Source organism: Leptodactylus fuscus, chromosome 8 (assembly GCF_031893055.1).
Source record: "Leptodactylus fuscus isolate aLepFus1 chromosome 8, aLepFus1.hap2, whole genome shotgun sequence".
Lineage (NCBI taxonomy): Eukaryota > Metazoa > Chordata > Amphibia > Anura > Leptodactylidae > Leptodactylus > Leptodactylus fuscus.
In genome coordinates this window covers 18,945,614-18,967,232 of record NC_134272.1, presented here as the reverse complement: position 1 = coordinate 18,967,232, position 21,619 = coordinate 18,945,614, and the positions used below count along the sequence as shown (strand labels likewise).

The 21,619-nt window shown below is 46.5% G+C and overlaps 2 protein-coding genes across 2 annotated transcripts in view; both read left to right on the top strand.

The window, feature by feature from the left end:
• The window catches only part of LOC142217156 (uncharacterized), a 36,567-nt gene extending 31,176 nt beyond the window's left edge, over positions 1 to 5,391 (top strand). Inside the window, exons 15-16 of the mRNA XM_075285347.1 lie at positions 1,845 to 2,192; positions 4,958 to 5,391. Of these exons, the coding sequence (XP_075141448.1) occupies positions 1,845 to 2,192; positions 4,958 to 4,965 (356 nt within the window). The 3' untranslated portion in view covers positions 4,966 to 5,391. The remainder of the gene's footprint in view (positions 1 to 1,844; positions 2,193 to 4,957) is intronic.
• A 10,538-nt stretch (positions 5,392 to 15,929) lies between these two features.
• Positions 15,930 to 21,619, top strand: part of LOC142217155 (uncharacterized) — a 31,575-nt gene continuing 25,885 nt past the window's right edge. Inside the window, exons 1-2 of the mRNA XM_075285346.1 lie at positions 15,930 to 16,009; positions 21,252 to 21,326. Of these exons, the coding sequence (XP_075141447.1) occupies positions 21,308 to 21,326 (19 nt within the window). The 5' untranslated portion in view covers positions 15,930 to 16,009; positions 21,252 to 21,307. The remainder of the gene's footprint in view (positions 16,010 to 21,251; positions 21,327 to 21,619) is intronic.

Here is a 21,619-nt window from a genome sequence, read left to right as displayed (position 1 = left end):
ATGAAAAAAGCTGCATGAAAAAACAGGGGGGTTTTTTGCAGAGATTTGCGACGTGGAGCCTTAGCCTTAGAATAGACAGTCTTAAAGTGAAGCCTCTCGTTGCAGAAACAGCACCTTTTTGACGCGCTCCTCTACCTAAAACAGGATAGCCACCCTAATAAGAGCGAAAGAGGGTGGTCCTGTGATGGAAACTATTATGTGTAATGCACTCTCACAATTCCATCCATCCCACAGTGGATGTTTACCAGCAGCAAAAACAGAGATTACATAATACAGTCTATTAAGAAATGCAATATACTGTAGATAAGTGTTAGGATCATAAATATGCAAGATAATGCAGACCAGCTTGGGGGCGGCTTTTTATTTTAATCAGCCTCAACCTTTATGTTATTACGATAAGCAGTGGACGATAATTTTTACTCACCTGTCCACGGACCTTTTCTGGTCGTCCTCCGCTGCCCTCTCTAGGCGGTGCTACAGTTACGTCACGATGATGAAGAACGCCAGGACATTAAGGGGTCATACACTGCGTGTGGACTTATAATAAATAAAAGGGGGTCGTTAACTGTTTGAGCATCATAAATAGGGGATCATATGCTGTGTGTGTGGGGGGGGGGTTAAAAAAAAGAGAGTCATATACTGTGTGTGGACCATAAAATAAGGGCAGATACTGTGTGGGCACCATAAAAAGGGTCATATACTGTGTTGGGGGAAAAATAGGGTACATATATTTGGTGGGCCATGAGAAAGGGTCTATATAATGTGGGGGAAGCATAAGAAAGTGGTCATATACTGTGGGGGGCATAAAAAGTGTGGTCATATACTGTGTATGGGCAAAAAAGGGGGTCATATACCCTGTGGAGGATTAAAAATGAGGATCATATACCATTTGAGGGACAAAAAAAGGAGGGTCATATATTGTGTGCAGGGCCAGAAAAAGGGAGTTATATACGGTCTGGTGGGCCAGAAAAAGTGTGTCATTTACCATGTGGAGGCCCAGAAAAAGTGAGTTATATAGCGTGTGGGGAACCAGAAAAAGGGGGGCAGACACTATGTTGGGATCCAGAACAAAGAGGGTTGTATATCGTGCAGGGGTCAAAAATGAGGGGGTGTGGGGACTATGTGGGGACCAAATAACGGAATTTGTTGATCTGTCAATGGGGGTTATGTCCTAATTAGGGTGGCCCCATCAGGCAGCAAAAGATAGCCGGGTGAGTATCTTTTTTTTTTTTTAGGGGGGTGGCGCCTTTCTATAGTTCACCTCAGGCAGCAGAGGGGCTAGTTTCACCCCTGAATACAGACCACAAATAAAGGTGAAAGAAAAGAACAATAACTAATAGCCTGGCCCATAGTGCAGACACTCAGTCTGACCATACGAGGACATGGTGTGATGAAATGGTGGCGATACTACATCTATCTGACCCCATGTGTAGCAAGCTTGGCATGAAAGTGGTCAGGCAGCGGATGACAGTGTTATCACAATCCTGTCATTTCATGCGATACCTGGTAACAAATGGATACATTATTACACCTTGCTATGGATCACAGAGCTTGAATAAAGATGAAAGGGCGCTTCTATTGTGTTTCATTTTTTTTAGACTAATCGCGGCGTTTACGTCCCGTGGGGCCCCGGCCTATATGAGTTTTTTAAAGGTTTCTGTCTTTCTGGCCCAATACAACTTCTAGTGTGCGGTCAGCAGAAACAATGTAGAATTTGTTTTCTTATGTATTGATACGCTTTATAGTTATTCTGTTGTATATGTGTTTGTTGTTTTCTGCTCAGCATTTCAGTATTTCTATACTTGTGACCAGATCATGTATATCACATCATTCCTTCCCTATAGATTACCCGTACCGTCCTGATATAAAGATACAGGTGCCACCTCTATATAATAACACTGAGGCCTGTTTGGATTGTACAATCTACAACTACTTTCCTAGTGTATTACATGGGATGTGGCTGAAGAAGGACAAACTATCTGGAGAGACACATGACATATCTGGAGATGGGGCGTACAGGATCTCCAACAGTGAATTAGGCAGACAGCCCAATAATACCTACTCCTATAGGTCATGTCTCATCTTCAGTCCCTCTGTGGAGTCAGATCAGGGGGCAGAATTCATCTACCAGGTGCAACATCCCAGCCTTGTACAACCCCTGCAGAAGAGCACGGGGGCGCTGGAGATAGATGGTGAGTAGCAGACACTTTGTGGTGAACTTAGCCTCTCTGCTGCCTGAGGCGGACGATCAAAAGACGCCCCCACCCCCCACCCCGACTGAATAACGAGGGGAGTTAATCTTTTGATTGTCCGCCTCAGGCAGCGGGGAAGGGGGGTGCTAGTGGTAACATTATAATGAATACAATGTAGTAATATTTTGTGCAGTAATATTAACAGGAGACGTCTTCCCACATTTCCCGCCTCTTTCCTTTGGACCGCCATGACCACTTCTTCCAGCTGTGACTTGACTCTGTAGAGTTTGCAACACAGACATCTTTGACTCCTCACTTCTCCACGCACCTAAACCCTATATATATATATATATATATATATATATATATATATATATACTGTATATATATATATATATATATATATATATGTGTGTCCCACAGCCACCCCTGCAGCCTATATTATGCCCCACAGTGGCACAATAGACTGTGGGGCATAATAAAGGTTGCAGGGAGGCCACTGTGTGGCATAATACAGGTATTATACTCAGGGGTCTTTTCAGACTGGAGCCTTTGGGTAGGTGAGGAACATAATAAATACTGTTACTCACTTCTCCAGGATCCGATGTTAATCCTAGCAGGCTTCGGGCCTGTATGGTAATGTCCTAGACGTCACGTGGTCTGGGATATTACCACACAGGCCCAAAGCCTGTGCTAGCAGTACCATACCGGCCCGAAGCCTGTGCTAGCAGTAACAGCCTGTTACTATACAGGCCCAAAGCCTGTATGGTACTGCTAGCACAGGCTTTGGCCCTGTTTGTAATATCCCAGACCACGTGCCATCTGGGAAATTACCATACAAGCCCGCAGCCTGCTTGGATTAACATCGGATCCCGGAGAGGTGAGTAACACTGTTTATTATGTTCCTTCACCTACCCTGGGGTTCCCATTATTAAACTCAGGGGTATGAAAAGATCCCGAGTATAATAATAGCAGCAGTGGGTTCGCAGCCTGGGCCCAGGCCTGCTCACAGCCGCCCTCCGCGTCCCATAGTAGAAGGAGAAGCGGGGGCGGCAGTGATACTCTGATAGCGGCCTATTATAAAACAAAAAAAAAGTATGTTACTTACCAACCTCGCCGCAGCTCCCACTTCTGCCGCCTCTTCACTTTACCTGGCAATGAGACACCTGCGTATCAGCGCAGGAGGCATGATGATGCCTGTGCTCTGAGACGTAGAGGTCTAAACCAGAGCAGGAGAGGGCCACTCAGGTTGTTTTCAGAGCGACCCTCTCCTGCACTAGTTTATAAAAAAAAGTTAAAAAAAAAATTGCCGCAGCTGCCGCCCCCTCCGGAGTGCTGCCTGAGGCCGTCACCTCGCCTCATTAGAGGTGTGGCCCTGCAGACACTGCATCATAGAGGGATATCAATTGAGAATACAGATTATCTGGAGTATTTATATGCTTGCACTCCTCCTCCTCTGTATCTAGTGATTCTGTGCCTTTTAATAAATAGGTTTATCATATTATTGTTCTGTGCCTTTTGATAAAACCTATATAAATGGCCCAGACAAGAAATATGGGGAAAAGTTGTTCTATGTAAAATCCACTCAGGAGACATTCTATTCATCTGGAGAAAAAAAGGTTTAATCTCAAGCCGACAAGGCTTTTTCACTGTAAGGACTGTGAAACTGTGGAATAGCCTACTCAGACTGTAAGGACTGAGAATCTGTAGAATAGCCTACCCCAGGAGCTGGTTATGACAGTCACAGCTGACAGCTTCAAAAAAGGATTAGATGTCTTTTTAGAGCAAATTAACATTGATGGTTATGGAAATGTATAGACTGACATGACATTTCCCATCCCCTGGTTAAACTTGATGGACATACAAGTATGTCTGTATCAACTATGTAAGTGATGTGAGCGCTTATGGTGACTAAGGATACTGAAATAATATAGCACAGGTTATCACAACCTATATATGTTTTACATTAAAGCTAAGTAAGATATAAATCTACTTTTTATAAATGTATAGCACAAGTGAATGAGAAGTTGTTCTATAATTCTATAAAGATATGTGTTCAGTATATTAGTCCCCAGTATATGAGTATACATGTGTTTAGCGTGTAGTCACATATATCACCTCTTCTTAGGGCTCGTTCACATCTGTGCCCGGTCTCCGTTCTGCAGGTTTCCGTTTCCTGCACAAAACTGAGGCAGGAGACGGAAACCTGCAGGACTCTTTCATACCCATTCATTTGAATGGGTTTGAAAGATGTCCAGCCGTGAGCGGCGGTGAGCGTTTTAGGCTCTCCGCCGCAAAACTGGGTTTTTTAAATTGGACACAGAGTCGGACATGCAGTACTCTGTGTCCAATTTTTAAAAAAACGGTTTCGCAGCGGAGAGCCTAAAACGCTCACCGCCGCTCATGGCCAGACCCGGTCTGTGGTTTCCGTCTTCTTGCATGCAGAAGACGGAAACCACAGAATGGACTGCCGAACGCAAGTGTGAACCTAGCGTAAGTTGTGTTTTACCATCAGGAATCGCTCAGATATCAGCAATAATTTATATTCATGACATGACAGTTGTTGTGGTCATAGGTGTAGAGGGAACGAAACAGCTACACATGTACCAAGAATGAGGTATAGAAAGAACACATTGTGGTGGAGTCGCCTTTACAATGGTTCAACACAAAGTTATTTCTTTTATTTTAAGATTCTGGTGACAAAGACCTCGATGAAATTTTTGGTAAACCTCTAATAGTATAATGTATCTTCCTTCTGCCTACAGGACAGTGAGTATATAACACGCGAGGTCCACATCAGTATTACCTATACAGGACATCTCCATCCTTATATGACTTATCTTCTGATCCATAACCTGATACCGAATACATACAGGAGTTGTTCTCCCAGCCCCACAACAACATGTACAATACAAATACACACGATCTCTGTGTCCCCTAGTGATACCTGTACAGACAGGAGCCATCTCTGTGCTGTCAGCTGTGTATATATATATAATGTGACATGACTGGCGTTCCTCTTACGATTTTCAATCTACCTTTAAACCATGTATATAATGTAACACAAATGTAATACAACCCCAGATCTGCAGAGCAGGAGAGTATCTGGATATAAGAGCAATGAACAGTAATCTCTACTTCTGACTTTGACCTTGGCCAATCACTATCAATGTTCCATCTTTCTAGGTAGATGGTAGAAGAAGACTAAAAACTAAATGTATGTACATCATAAAACTGTATTAAATGTGACAATAAAGCCTCCTTTCTCTCTGTGTGATTATTTCGTTGATCTCTCTGCATTCAGATTTTGTGTTGTGGTAAAGGCAAAAAAGCTTTGGAAAAACCACAGCAAAACTAAAGGTAAGAAAAGTCATATCTGTAGTCAGTAACTAGTGTCTTGTCTTATCGGGGATGTTGGCATAGATGTGGTGCATCATTGGCGCAAAGGCTCTATTAGCATAAAAGATGTGTCCTATTGTTGGTTGTGTGCGCTACTTGACACTTGTAACAAAAGAGGGCAGAGACAAAGACACACCAGACCAGGGACCCCTCAGCCTCAAAATGCAATATTACCCCTCGTTCACATCTGTGTTGGTATTCCGTCCGGAGGAGTCCGCAGGAGCCCCCCTCCCGAATGGACTACCAAACGCAATTACAAGCGATGTGCAGTAAAACCACATGGACCCCATAGACCAGGGGTTCCCAATACGTCGATCGCGATCTACTGGCAGATCGCAAAGGACGTATGGGTCGTATGAGGGATGCAGGGATCCCCGGTGTCTGCTTGCTCACAGTGCAGGCTCAGTGTCATCTCCGGACACTTGCAGGCAGGGCTGCCGCAGCCCCAGCCTGCCAGTGTCCAGAGATAACTCTCAGCCTGCGCTGTGAAGAAGCAGACACCGGGGATCCCTGGGCGGCCACAGAACGCCGCTGTCTCCTGCTGTCACGATCCGCCCTGCCACGCCCACAGACACGCCCGCCCTGCCCACAAGCCCGCCCATAGGACCACTCCGGCCCCACCCACAGGTCCGCCCCAGCCCCGCCCTAGTAGATCTTTTGCCTTGGTCAGCTAATAAAGTAGCTCACACGCTGAAAAAGTGTGAGCACCCCTGCCATAGACTATAATAGGGTCTGTTTGCTTGCCGCGCGATCTCCGCAGGGAACATGTGGAGAGGAAAGTAGATTGTGAACTACTTTCCTCTCCGCATGATCCCTGCGGAGATCGCGCAGCAAGCATTTTCCCTGTCGTCCCTACCAGCGGCACAATGTGGGGTATTTCGTGCCCCTGTGTGCTGGTAGGACAGGCGGAATTTTAATTAGCCATGTATTAATTTCACATGGCTTGTTCCCTTTAAGAGGGCACAGATACCTCCCCCCTGTGCGTTTTTTTCTGTCCTGTGTAAAGGATCGGACAGGTGGGGAGGACTCTGTGTCCTCCTAAAGAGTAAGAGTAAAGAAGAAGTTTCAGGTACTTACCTGTTCAGACCTGTTCAGGTGTCTTCAATGATGCACTCTGCCCCTTTGGACTTCTGTGTCGGTCCTGCAAAGATAATAGGTAAGATTAAGGTTACCTATTTTACCCACCTCCCTCACGCGATCCTTCTACCTTTCTCCGGCATCCAGTCCTGCTGGGCTTCGGGAGCCGCGCGCAGCCAGCCGGCGTGTTCGCGCGGCTCCATGAGGGGAACTTCCGGTTTCGCGGAACCTTTCCTCTGCGTAGGAGGGTTCCGGCCGGTCGTTTGGTAATGTAACACCGGCAACTTCCGGTTTTTGGCTTTCGCCGCTCCGGGACCACGCGAACAGCAGCGTTGGACACTGGAGGTCCTCAGGAGCTTAAGGTACGTGCCAAAGTAGTTGGCTCAAGGGGGGAGCGTGACTTGAAGGGCTAGGAGTCTTATGAAGGGCAAAAGGAACGGAGCTCTTTTGACTAAGGCCACGCCCCTTCCGGATATGGGGCTGTAAAAGGAGGCAGGTTGCATCCCTCATTGCCTGCTAGTCTAATCCCTAGCTGGTTTCTGCGCTGTGGCTTGTGGTTTCTGCTTCAAAACTGCATTTATTCTACTGCAACTCTGCTGAAGGTTGGTAAGTGGTCTGCAGAAGCTGGGTGAGTCTCCTCATATGGTTCCTTGAATGTACTCCTCTGATGTTTCATATTCCATGCTTAGGTATCGCTGAAAACTAGTTTCTATTTGTCATGTCTTCCTCTTCTACCCCTCCCGGGGATCAAGTGAGACGGAAGAGGTCTTCTAAAAGGAGACACCTGGCTTGCATTGATTGTGACGTTCCACTACCTGATGGTAGGTGCGGTTTTTTCGTCTGCTAATTCTCCCAATGGTGGGAGTATCCTGAATGTCATTGTTTTGCCTTTAGGCTATGACTGGTCACGCTGCCAGCAATGCAGGGGACCTCTGCGGGAGGAACCCGTTACCAGTGATATGGTAGCATGGGTCAAGGAGTACATGGTGAGTACGGTTGCCGCAAAGAGGGGAAGGGTCCCCCCGGCTTCTAAGTATCCTTGTGTTTTTTGCAGGATGATTCTTTAAAGGATATCCGTACTTCACTGGCTCAGCTCACCAAGAAGCAGCGCGTGGAAAGGCGTTCTGCTTCACTGCCCTCCCTGGAGCGCCTCCAGGTGGAGGATGTGTCCATATCATCGGACGATCAGTCCTCCTGTACCAGCAGACCAATTTTCCATCGGGAGAAGACTAATAAACTGCTGAAGGCCATCCGGTCGTGGGACCAGGTTGGCGAGGGGGAAGCCTCTGCGTCCACCTCTGGGAAGCGGAGGGTTTTCCAAGTGGACGCCTCCATGGCCAGCCTAATGGAACAAGAATGGAAGCAGCCGGAGAAGGCTTACGTCACCACCAGAGCTTTCAAAGCAGTATATCCGATTGATCCCTCCCAACTGGATCGCTGGGGTCCGCCACCCAAGGTGGATTTAGCCATCTCTAAGCTTTCCCGTCGCACTGTCGTGCCCATCGATGACGGGTCAAATCTTCAGAATTTGCTTGATAGGAGAGTGGATTCAACGCTCAAGAAGGCGTATTCGTCTGCTTCAGCCCAGGTGACGGTGGGCATCGCCTCAACGGAAGTAGCTGATAAGCTTCAAGCCCGGCTGGACCGCCTGAAACGGGATATCGACTCCGGGGTTAACAGGGACGACATCCTGGCATCCATGGGGGAGATCCGTCTCGCTACGGATTTCCTGAGAGAATCGGCAAGACAGCAGGTGAAGCTGGCTTCCAAGGCCATGGCCCTCAATACCGCCGCCAGGAGGCCCTTGTGGCTCAAACCTTGGCGGGCTGATGTCGCCTCCAAGTTTTCTTTGTGTTCCCTCCCCTTTCAACCTGGAAAGGTTTTCAGCCAAGGGCTGGACGATCTGATGGAGGGATTGGCTGATGGTAGAGGGAGATCACTACCACAAGCAACCAGAGAAAGAAGGCCTCCCCCTTCTAGGGGTCGAGGCTCCACGTCTCAATACAGGCCTCAACAGGGAAGCCAGAGACGCCCCAGATACCGTCCGAAGGGGGCGGGTCGCGGGATCCCCACGGAGGACCCTAAGAAGAAGGGGTTTTGAGGAGACGCCGCTCTCTGTGACCAGCTCTCCTGTAGGAGGGCGCCTTTCGAATTTCCTTGTGGCATGGCATCTTCACATTCTGGACCCATGGGTCCTTCAAGTTGTTCAGCGAGGATACGCAATAGAGTTCTCCCATCCTCCGGTGGATCGTTTCATCACTACGCGGGTCTTACCAGTCCTACAACAAGACTGCCTGGAGGCTTCCGTCGCAGAATATCTCTCAAAGGGGGCCCTGGAAAGGGTCCCTCCTCCCGAAGTGGGTCAAGGAGTTTATTCACCCGTGTTCTTGGTTCCAAAGTCCACAGGAGGGTGGCGGATGATTATAGATCTTCGGTTCCTCAACCTCTTTATAAAGGAAAAACCTTTCAGGATGGAGTCCATAGACTCAGTAACCAGTTTCCTATTGCGCGACGAGGTCATGGTCACCCTGGACCTAAAGGATGCCTACTTACATATCCCCATCTTCCTGCCACACAGGAAATATCTACGTATAGCCGTTCTTATGGCTGGTCACAGAGAGCACCTACAGTTCACTGCTCTGCCATTCGGCATATCGTCAGCTCCGTATGTATTCACCAAGATGGTCGCACCAGTTGCCGCCGCTCTCAGACTTCAAGGCCTTTTCGTGGTTCCCTACCTCGACGACTGGCTTATAAAAGCTCAGTCTACTTCAATTCTCCATCACCACCTCCAGATAGCCATCGCCTTCCTCCAGGAGTTAGGTTGGCTGATCAATTGGGAGAAGTCAGAAATAGTGCCATCCACCCGGAAGAAATTCCTGGGGTTTGTTCTGGATTCCCAGAGCATGCAGATTTTCCTATCTCGTCCAAGGCGAGCAAAAATAGAAGCTTCAGTTCGGGGCCTTCTCAGGTCCCGATGGATCACCATTCGCACCGCCATGCGGGTCCTAGGCCTGATGTCTTCTTCAGCCAAGGCGGTCCCTTGGGCTTTATGGCACTTGCGTCCCCTTCAGATGGAAGTGTTGAGAGCCTGGAACGGATCTCCACGGGGACTGCACAGGAAGATCTGCCTTTCTCCCGGTACCCGTCTTTCCCTCAGATGGTGGAGACACCTGAAAGACGGAAGGTCCTCGGTTCAACCTCGTTGGACCCTGTTGACAACAGATGCGTCCCATTCGGGATGGGGAGCCCACCTGGACGGCAGGACTGTCCAGGGTCTGTGGAGGAATCCAGAGTTAGGAACCTCCAACCTGAAGGAGCTAAAAGCAGTTTATCTGGCGCTGAAGTACTTCGCCCCCTTTCTCGAAGGGAAGGCAGTCAAGGTCCGGTCAGACAATATGACGACGGTAATATACTTGAACAAACAGGGCGGCACCAGGGTTCCAGCCCTACTGAAAGAGGCAAACTTGATCTTCACGTGGGCAGAGAAGAATCTGACCCACCTATCCGCTGTTCACATCAAGGGCTCCCTGAACATAGTAGCGGATCAGTTGAGTCGGGGTATCCCTGTATCAGGAGAATGGTCTCTCAATCAAGACATATTCCATCAGATTGTCCAAACATGGGGCCTTCCGGATGTCGACCTCATGGCAACCCGACTCAACGCCAAGGTGGAAACCTTCTGCTCTCTGTACCAGGAGGACAATGCCTTGGCAGTGGATGCCCTGTCCATCCCATGGAGGTTCAGGCTGATATACATCTTCCCTCCAGTTTCCATCATACCCAAGGTATTGATGAAAATCAGACAGGACCAAGTCTCGGGAATTGCCATAATCCCGTTCTGGCCGAAAAGGACTTGGTTTGCCCAGCTCATGTGGATGAGTCAAGGCAGGTATTGGAGGCTTCCCCCCCTCCCAGATCTGGTGACACAAGGAGAGCTGAGACACCACGATCTGAGGAGATTCAATCTGACAGCCTGGAGGTTGACCAGTCCCTATTAAGGAATAGAGGACTGTCTCAAGGCGTCCTAAGGACTTTAGCCAGCGCCAGAGCCACCTCGACCAATAAGAATTACCGTAGGATCGGTAATATTTTCCAGGCTTGGTGCACGGAACACGAAGTGGACTCCTCCGATCCCCCTGTGAGGGCGATCCTGGATTTCCTTCAGGACGGCCTAGACAGAGGGCTTGCAGCTTCTACCCTGAAGGTACATGTAGCCGCTTTGTCCGCCTATCTGGGGAGGCGGTTGTCTCAGGATCCTTTAGTGAGCACCTTTATCAAAGGGGCAACTAGGCTGAGACCAGCAGTTTCTGCTCCTGTCCACCAATGGGACCTCAGCAAGGTCCTAACGGCACTTTGTGTTGCTCCATTCGAACCTCTGGAGGAGGTGGATCTAAAGTGGCTGACCTATAAGGTATCTTTTCTCCTCGCTATCACCTCGGCAAAAAGGGTAGGGGAGCTTCAAGCACTCTCATCGGAAGCTCCTTACATTGCCTTCTTTGAAGACCGTGTTCAGTTGAGATTTCTGCCAGGATTCAGGCCGAAAGTTTCTTCTAGGGCGAATGTGAGTCAGCTCATTTGCTTGCCAACCTTTTTTCCCGTGCCCACTTCCCCTGAGGAGGAGAAGTGGCATACCCTAGATTTAGTCCGGAACCTGCAGATTTACCTTCAGCACACACGCGCTTTCAGGAGATCTGAGAACTTGTTAATAAATTATGTAGGGGGCCATAAAGGCCGCAAGGCTTCTAAGGCCACCATCTCTCGCTGGGTGAAGGAAGCAATCAAGTTGGCGTTTGTGAGTCAGAACTTACCTCCGCCGACCGTCCTAAGGGCCCATTCGACGCGGGCAGTATCGACCTCTTGGGCAGAGGTCAAGGCTCTCACCGTGGACCAGATTTGTGCAGCAGCATCCTGGTCTTCAGAATTGACTTTTGTGAAGCACTACCGACTTGATCGGTATGGCTCAGAAGCTACTGCCTTCGGGCGTACTGTATTACATTCTGCTTGTGTTTAATCTCCCACCCTTATGGGGATTACTTGCTATTTCCCCACATTGTGCCGCTGGTAGGGACGACAGGGAACAAAGGATTATGTAGATAATCTTGTTTCCCTTAGTCCTAACAGCGGCACAAGGATTCCCCCCCTATTGTTGTTTATTTTGGAATGTATGTATTATTACTTGTTATTTACGCACAGGGGGGAGGTATCTGTGCCCTCTTAAAGGGAACAAGCCATGTGAAATTAATACATGGCTAATTAAAATTCCGCCTGTCCTACCAGCACACAGGGGCACGAAATACCCCACATTGTGCCGCTGTTAGGACTAAGGGAAACAAGATTATCTACATAATCCTTTGATAGTCTATGGGGTCCATGTGCTTTTACTGCACAACACTTGCAATTGCATTTGGTAGTCCAAACAACAGTCAGTGTAATGTTCACATCCTCAGCCATTACAGGATAAATCACATTTTATTGGACAAACTTCCAATTTTTTTTCACAAATTAAAAAATCACAATCCTCAATAATCCAAATGATTCTGCTAAAACAGAATTGCTAAACATTTTATAGGTTGTAAAGAACTGAAACTGGTCATTTGTTGACTTTGCAGCATTAAGAGGTCACATTTACTGAAATCAAAATCTATTTTAATCATCAAACATCTTAACAAGCCCCGTTACATGATAACATAGAATCTTCTACGATATCACCCTCACAATTCTGGTATCCATTGAACTTGTCAGTTTTTGGATAGTTTCTACTTGAATTTTTTTGCAGGATGTCAGAATCACCCGCCAGAGCTGCTGTTTTGATCTGACTCCCATAGATCTTTAGCTTGAGAATATTCCAAAGGTTGTCGATAGTGTTGAGATTGGGGGCAATATAGTGGCCTAACCATGAGTTTCTCTACTTTTATGCCCATAGCAGCCAATGACTCAGAGGTATTGTCTGCTGCATGAGATGGTGCATTGTCGTGCATGAAGGTTCTTCTTTTTGTACCATGGAAGAAAGTGGTCAGTCAGAAACTCTATACACTTTGCAGAAGTAATTTTCACACTTTCAGGGACCCTAAAGAGGTCTATTTGCTCGCTCCCCATGATCAGGCCCAAAAAATGACTCCACCACCTCCTTGCTGACATCACAGCCTTGTTTGGACATGGTGGCCATTCACCAACCATCCGCTACTCCATCCATCTGGACCATCCAGGGTTTCATCAGTAAACAAAACTGTTTCAGAATTAGCCTTCCTGTATGTCTGCGCCCACTGCAACCGTTTCTGCTTGTGAGCACTGTTTAGGGGACGGCTTATGCACAACTGTAAGCCTCTGCAGGATCCCACACCTTGAGGTTTGTGGGACTATAGAGGCACCAGCAGCACCCTGTTTGCCTGAATTGAATTGCTGCTTTGTATCTATTATATCTATTTGTATCTATTATATCTATCTATGATCTATTAATCTGATCATTTATTTTTTTTGGCAGAAACCTTCCCCATTGTGCCTTTATCTACAGGAACCCATCTGTGTTCTAAATCAGCCACATATTTCTTCACAGTATGATGAAATGGTGTATTATATAATGTTTTCATACTTTGTTCTGAGCGCTGCGGACGGCTCCCAAACACTTCCCATTCACTTCAATGGGAGCGCTTGTAACGCCGGCCTCTATCTTCGGCTGGATCCTCCCTTTCTCTATCATCTTCCTCCTGCGTCACCTACGAATCCTGCACAGTTGGCTCTGCCAGTGAGACACGAGCAGAGCCGAGTGCAAATGCCGGCCGGCGGCCATTTTTGGGAGGCCGCTCCTGCATTGAACTACAGGGAAAACCACCCATTACACCAGGATAAACCACCTATAATACCAGGGTAAAATCTGAGCAGGCAGTCTGAAGAAGTGTTGGATTTATCACAGTGATGCACATTGTGCGATATTTGTGACTTTCCCTGCTTTACACCATTTAAAGGGGCTCTATCAGCAAAATCATGCTGATAGGGCCCGACATATGCGTGAATAGCCTTTAAAAAGGCCATTCAGGCACCGCTAAAGTTATATTAAACTAACCCCCCCCCCCGTTTTAAAATAAAACCCTAAAAAAGAATATGTTGTACTTAGCTATCGTGCATGGTGGGCGGGCATTCAGGGTCCGACATCATCTTCAGCCGCGCCTCCTCTCCCAGCGAAGTCTTCGGGTCCCGTCTTCCTCCGGCGCTCGCGATCTGCCATTGATAAAAAATGGCGCGGGTGCATGTGCAGTAGCATGCTGCTACTGCTGCTACTAATGCTACCGCGCATGCACCTGCGCCATTTTTTATCAATGGAAGTTCGCGAGCGCCGGAGGAAGACGGGACCCGAAGACATCGCTGGAAGAGGAGGCGTGGCTGAAGAGGACATCGGACCCTGAATGCACGATAGCTAAGTACAACATATTCTTTTTTAGGGTTTTATTTTAAAATGGGGGGGGTAGTTTAATATAACTTTAGCGGTGACTGAATGGCCTTTTCGCGCATATGTCGGGCTCTATCAGTATAATTTTGCTGATAGAGCACCCTTTAAAGGTTTTCTTACTTTCCAGCAGGGGCGTAACTACCGTGGTAGCAGCAGTAGCAGCTGCCACAGGGCCCGGGCCCGGGTCTGCTTCCCGGGTCATGTGACGTCCGACGTCATTAATGCAGGACAAGAGCGGCAGCCGGCAGCCGACAGCCTAGGAGCCGGGCACAGGTAAGCAACTGTTGTTTTTTTTAAAATGTTTTTATTCCCCCGGGTCTCCGATTATTATACTCTGGGGTCTGAAAAGATCCCAGAGTATAATAATTGTTTATGGATGTCCACAGTGGGACATAATACTGTGTGCAGGGGACACTATTGGGGTTAATATTGTGTGCAGGGGACACTATTGGGGTTAATACTGTGTGCAGGGGACACTATTGGGGTTAATACTGTGTGCAGGGGACACTATTGGGGTTAATTCTGTGTGCAGGGGCCACTATTGGGGTTAATACTGTGTGCAGGGGACACTATTGGGGTTAATACTGTGTGCAGGGGACACTATTGGGGTTAATACTGTGTGCAGGGGACACTATTGGGGTTAATACTGTGTGCAGGGGACACTATTGGGGTTAATACTGTGTGCAGGGGACACTATTGGGGTTAATACTGTGTGCAGGGGACACTATTGGGGTTAATACTGTGTGCAGGGGACACTATTGGGGTTAATACTGTGTGCAGGGGACACTATTGGGGTTAATTCTGTGTGCAGGGGCCACTATTGGGGTTAATACTGTGTGCAGGGGACACTATTGGGGTTAATACTGTGTGCAGGGGACACTATTGGGGTTAATATTGTGTGCAGGGGACACTATTGGGGTTAATACTGTGTGCAGGGGACACTATTGGGGTTAATTCTGTGTGCAGGGGCCACTATTGGGGTTAATAATACTGTGTGCAGGGGCCACTATTGGGGTTAATACTGTGTGCAGGGGACACTATTGGGGTTAATACTGTGTGCAGGGACCACTATTGGGGTTAATACTGTGTGCAGGGGACACTATTGGGGTTAATACTGTGTGCAGGGGACACTATTGGGGTTAATACTGTGTGCAGGGGACACTATTGGGGTTAATACTGTGTGCAGGGGACACTATTGGGGTTAATACTGTGTGCAGGGGACACTATTGGGGTTAATACTGTGTGCAGGGGACACTATTGGGGTTAATACTGTGTGCAGGGGACACTATTGGGGTTAATTCTGTGTGCAGGGGCCACTATTGGGGTTAATACTGTGTGCAGGAGACACTAATGGACATAAAACTGTGTGCAGGGCTTACTAAGGGACATAATAGAGTTCTGAGGAGGGGGTCGGTTGAGGTCTTTGGCGTCGGTTTGGGGGGGGCCCCATGTCAAAAGTTCGCCACGGGGCCCCGCCATTCCTAGTTACGCCACTGCTTTCCAGCATTATTTTTCACCAATAAAACTATTCCCATTAATAAATCTGTTATGTTTTAGGGAAACTTAAAATGTATTGCATTCCCTGTAACAAAATCAAGGATCAAAAAGTCACCCAACTAGTTGTGTGCAGAACTTGAGGAGGAGACGGTAGGAAGAAAACTATTGTATATATCAATGTGGAGAAAAAAATGCTCCATCCCCCTCCTTCCTTTATAGGAGAAGCCATGGATAATCTGGGAATCTGTTATTCTGCTTCTTTTCACTTTCACTTTCACTTTCCTGACTTTTTCACCTACATCTGCACCGAAGATAAAGATATCTGAAGACCTGAGACAGAGGGGAACTGTCATGGGGCGAATAACAACCCTACTGCTTCTCGTCCTGTGTCATACATGTAAGTGTTACTGTCATTGTGTATTACCCTGCTCTATACGCTACACTGTAGCCAGCAGTGTCTGCCAGCAGACACCACCCCTCCCAGCTCTCTCCATTGTGTGTGTTGTATGCTCAGGGCTTGTGGTTACATGGTATCATCTGCCTGCTACAATCAAATATTCTGTATGACTGTAGATGAATCAGAGCCGGCACTGCTGACAGTGAGATCACATATTGTAGGACAATAGATTCGGGCTCTCATCTTGTTTTCCTTGCTGTGTTGCTTTGTTAAGTACCTTGCACAGAATTTACAGAGCTGCACTAACTAGCCAGGTATAGGGAACTGTCGGGTAAATGTGGGACACAATAACCAACAGATTCTTATGGCCTTGTGTTTTAGTGCCCCAAATATCTATATAAATGGTCTGTCTGTGCCAAGGTTAAAAAAATTTATATTAACTCCCAGCACCCGTGCAACTCTGCAATGATGCCAAAGTGTATTGCCCCAACTTCACTGTACATGTAACCGCTATATGTGTAACAGTCTATATCAGGGGTGCTCACACTTTGTCAGCATGTGAGCTACTTTATAACATGACCAAGTCGAAAGATCTACTACCCACTTCTTGTGGGCGGGGCCGGGGAGGGCCTGTGGGCAGGGCCTTTGGGCAGGGTTGGGCATGTGGGCGGGCCCCGGCGGAGCTTGAGAGCAGGAGACAGCGGCGTTCTGTGGCTGCCCAGGGATCTCCACTGTCTGCTTGTTCACAGCGCAGGCTGAGAGTTATCTCTGGACACTGACAGGCTGGGGCTGCGGCAGCCCCGCCTGCCAGTGTCTGTAGATGACTCTCAGCCTGTGCTGTGAACAAGCAGCACCCCGGCCCCCTCCATCTCTAAGAGCAGCCTGCAAGTGTCCGGAGTGCTTGTTGACTCTCAGCCTGCACTTTGAACAAGCAGACACCGGGGATCCCTGGTTGCATCCCGCGATCGACCCATACGTCCATTTTGATCGACCAGTAGATCACGATCAACGTATTGGGCACATCTGGTCTATATTATCTACCCATTGTAAATATGAATATCATGTACGAGCAGGGTCGGACTGGCCCGCCGGAGCACCGGGGGATCCCCCGGTGGGCCCCCGGGCCCGGACTATACTGCTAATCATTTTAGCATAGGCAGGGGCCCGATCGGGCCCCTGCCTATGCTAAAATGATTTCAATCGGGCCCCTGCCCATGTCAGAGGAGGATTAGGGGAGGCGCTTAGAACCAGCGCAAGGAGAGCTACTGATCTCCTTGCGCTTGTTCAGCCATCTACGTATCAGCGTAGGCGGCGTCATCACATCATCACGCCGCCTACGCTGATACACAGACGTCTGACAGAAGAGGATGCGGCAGCAGCGGGAGCAGCAGAGCGCGGTCGGACGGTAAGTATAATAACTTTTTTTTTTCGTTTTATAATAGGCCGCTGCCTGCTGGAGTATCTACCAGCAGGCAGCGGCCTATTTACTAACCCGGACCTGCTCACTGCTGCCCCCGCTTCCCCTTGTACTTTAGGCCGCGGCGGGCGGTAGTGAATAGGCCCGGGCCAGGCCGCGATCCCACTGCCGCTAATATTATACTCAGGGGTCTTTTCAGACCCCCGAGTATAATAATCGGGGCCCCAGGGGAGGTGAGGGAACATAATAAACAGTGTTACTCACCTGACATACAAAAAAGATGCGAGTCCGCAACACTGAGGTACGTATAAAATAAGTTTTTATTCCATCAGATTAAAAATAGGTCGGAGTGACCATCCAGACAGAGCGCTGGTTACATAAAAAAGTGCAAAAAGACTAGAAAAAGTGAAAAAACAACATGCTGCCACAGGTCTGACGCGTTTCGGGGTTAAATATGCCCCTTAATCATAGCCCTACCAGTCAGTGTTCATTCCAAGTATAAATAGCTACAAAGTCATACATAGCTTACCACCCACTTCAATCTTATTGGATCTAAGTTCAATTATATGCAATAATCCACACCTGATGCTATACATCACGTCCTATTCAGAGATGCAAGATTTGTCTAGGACAATAAAGATTTGTTCAAACTTTAACTATTGCCGATATGTTGTATATACATATTCTTAACAAAATATAATGTTCTTAATCGAATGTTGATATTTAAAACTGATACACTAAAGTAATGCTACTGAAATACTAGGTCGCAGAACTAATGTACCAGTATCATCTCATGCCGTTGCACAGTCACGTGGCACACAATCTTACCATATTTTTATATATGGTCACGTGACCCGCCATATCCAATCAGAAGCGTCACGTGACCACAACTGTCCAATAAGGATTGGATGTTTTATTAATCATATATACCAGCAAGATACCATGTAAAGTACAAATCGACACGAACCGACCCCCATCTACCACTGAACAGTGGACGAAGAGGAACAGGTAAGTAAAATTAATGGTTTAGTTGTTAAAACCAATATTTGATGATGTATAGCCCCAACCTAAAGAAAACTGTTGATACGTTGACAAAATGTTACGCACAATGTCATGTTAATATCCCAAAACTATTTCACCGACTATACAAATTGGAGATGTATAAAATACCCCACAAATGTTGTGAAAACAACCATATGAAACCAAATGTGAAATAGGTGAATATCGATGATGGCTAGTGGGTATTATCGCATCCTTAAAATCGCATGTAAACCGCAAGGGATCTGAACTAACACCAAGATCTTAAAACATATTTAAAAGAAACAAAACAAAAAAGAAATTATGACTCTGAAAGTATTACCGATATGCACTTAGAAATCAATAAATTAGGGCAAGGTCCGTTTTGATGTTCATCCCAGAAGGGAAACGGCATCCAAACCTGAGTATCCAAAGAGCCTCTTTTTTAAGTAGTAAATGTCTAGATTGTAATTTAGACTATGTTGGCAGTACATCACGTCCGGTAAAAGTTAGACTGTTAGAGCATGTCAGAGATTGTAAAAAAGTGGATTCTGATAATATATCAGGGGCCTCAAGGCATTTTGCCAGAGTACATAAAGGCTCCGTCAAATCTCTACAATTTTGGGGTATAGAACAAATATCTGAGAACCCTAGGGGTGGTAATAGGAAAAAAATACTACTTAAAAAAGAGGCTCTTTGGATACTCAGGTTTGGATGCCGTTTCCCTTCTGGGATGAACATCAAAACGGACCTTGCCCTAATTTATTGATTTCTAAGTACATATCGGTAATACTTTCAGAGTCATAATTTCTTTTTTGTTTTGTTTCTTTTAAATATGTTTTAAGATCTTGGTGTTAGTTCAGATCCCTTGCGGTTTACATGCGGTTTTAAGGATGCGATAATACCCACTAGCCATCATCGATATTCACTTATTTCACATTTGGTTTCATATGGTTGTTTTCACAACATTTGTGGGGTATTTTATACATCTCCAATTTGTATAGTCGGTGAAATAGTTTTGGGATATTAACATGACATTGTGCGTAACATTTTGTCAACGTATCAACAGTTTTCTTTAGGTTGGGGCTATACATCATCAAATATTGGTTTTAACAACTAAACCATTAATTTTACTTACCTGTTCCTCTTCGTCCACTGTTCAGTGGTAGATGGGGGTCGGTTCGTGTTGATTTGTACTTTACATGGTATCTTGCTGGTATATATGATTAATAAAACATCCAATCCTTATTGGACAGTTGTGGTCACGTGACGCTTCTGATTGGATATGGCGGGTCACGTGACCATATATAAAAATATGGTAAGATTGTGTGCCACGTGACTGTGCAACGGCATGAGATGATACTGGTACATTAGTTCTGCGACCTAGTATTTCAGTAGCATTACTTTAGTGTATCGGTTTTAAATATCAACATTCGATTAAGAACATTATATTTTGTTAAGAATATGTATATACAACATATCGGCAATAGTTAAAGTTTGAACAAATCTTTATTGTCCTAGACAAATCTTGCATCTCTGAATAGGACGTGATGTATAGCATCAGGTGTGGATTATTGCATATAATTGAACTTAGATCCAATAAGATTGAAGTGGGTGGTAAGCTATGTATGACTTTGTAGCTATTTATACTTGGAATGAACACTGACTGGTAGGGCTATGATTAAGGGGCATATTTAACCCCGAAACGCGTCAGACCTGTGGCAGCATGTTGTTTTTTCACTTTTTCTAGTCTTTTTGCACTCGTTTATGTAACCAGCGCTCTGTCTGGATGGTCACTCCGACCTATTTTTAATCTGATGGAATAAAAACTTATTTTATACGTACCTCAGTGTTGCGGACTCGCATCTTTTTTGTATGTCATTGGAAACACTGCTCCGTGGAGTCGGGAGGAAGAGTCGTGCACCTAGGTAACGTTATATGGACTTAACGGATATTTCTTCTGAAGGGTGAGCTTACCTTGACAATTTTTGTTTCGAAGTGTTACTCACCTCTCCGGGATCCGGTGTTACTCATAGCTGGCTTCGGGGCTATATGTTAATGCCCAGACGTCACGTGGTCTGGAATATTACCATATAGGCCCGAAGCCTGTTCTAGCAGTAACATATAGGCCCGAAGCCTGTTCTAGCAGTAACATATAGGCCCGAAGCCTGTGGTAGTAGCAATAGCCTGTTACTGCGAGCACAGGCTTTGGGCCTGTATGGTAACAGGCTGTTACTGCTACCACAGGCTTTGGGCCTATATGTTACTGCTAGCTCAGGCTTTGGGCCTATATGGTAATATCCCAGACCACGTGACGTCTGACACATTACCATATAGGCCCGAAGCCTGCTAGGAGTAACATCAGATCCCGGAGAGGTGAGTAACAGTGTTTATTATGTTCTCTCACCTCTCCTGGGGCTCCGATTATTATACTCAGGGTCTGAAAAGACCCCCGAGTATAATAATAGTTCATGGGTGTGCAACTGTGGGGCATAATAGAGCTTGAAAGGTCCACTGTGGCCCCTGTAACCTCTATTATGCCCTACAGTGGCCCCCCTGCAACCTCTATTATGCCCCACAGTCTATTGTGCCACCGTGGGGCATAATATAGGCTGCAGGGGCTGCTGTGATATATATATATATATATATATATATATATATATATATATATATATATATATATATATATATCTTACTGTATATATATATATATATTACTGTATATATATATATATATATATATATATATATATATATATGGTGTGGAGAAGTGAGGAGTCAAAGATGTCTGTGTTTCAAACTTTACAGAGTCAAGTCACAGCTGGAAGAAGTGGTCATGGCGGTCCAAAGGGAAGAGACGGGAAATGTGGGAAGACGTCTCCTGTGAGTATTACTGCACAAAATATGACTGCATTGTATTTATTGTAATGTTGTGATTTATTGTAATGGTACTGCTAGCACCCCCAATCCCCCCGCTGTCTGAGGTGGACAATCGAAAGATGCCCCCAAATCTTTCAATTACTACAACTCCCAGTAGCTCCAGATGCCCTGGAACTGTTGAGAGTTGTAGTCCACCCACCCCATAGATAATGTCCCACTCTATTGTTATGCTGGTGCCCTTTTCTAGAGCTCCAGCATAACAATATCCAAGTTTCAGAAACGCTGAGGACTTAGGG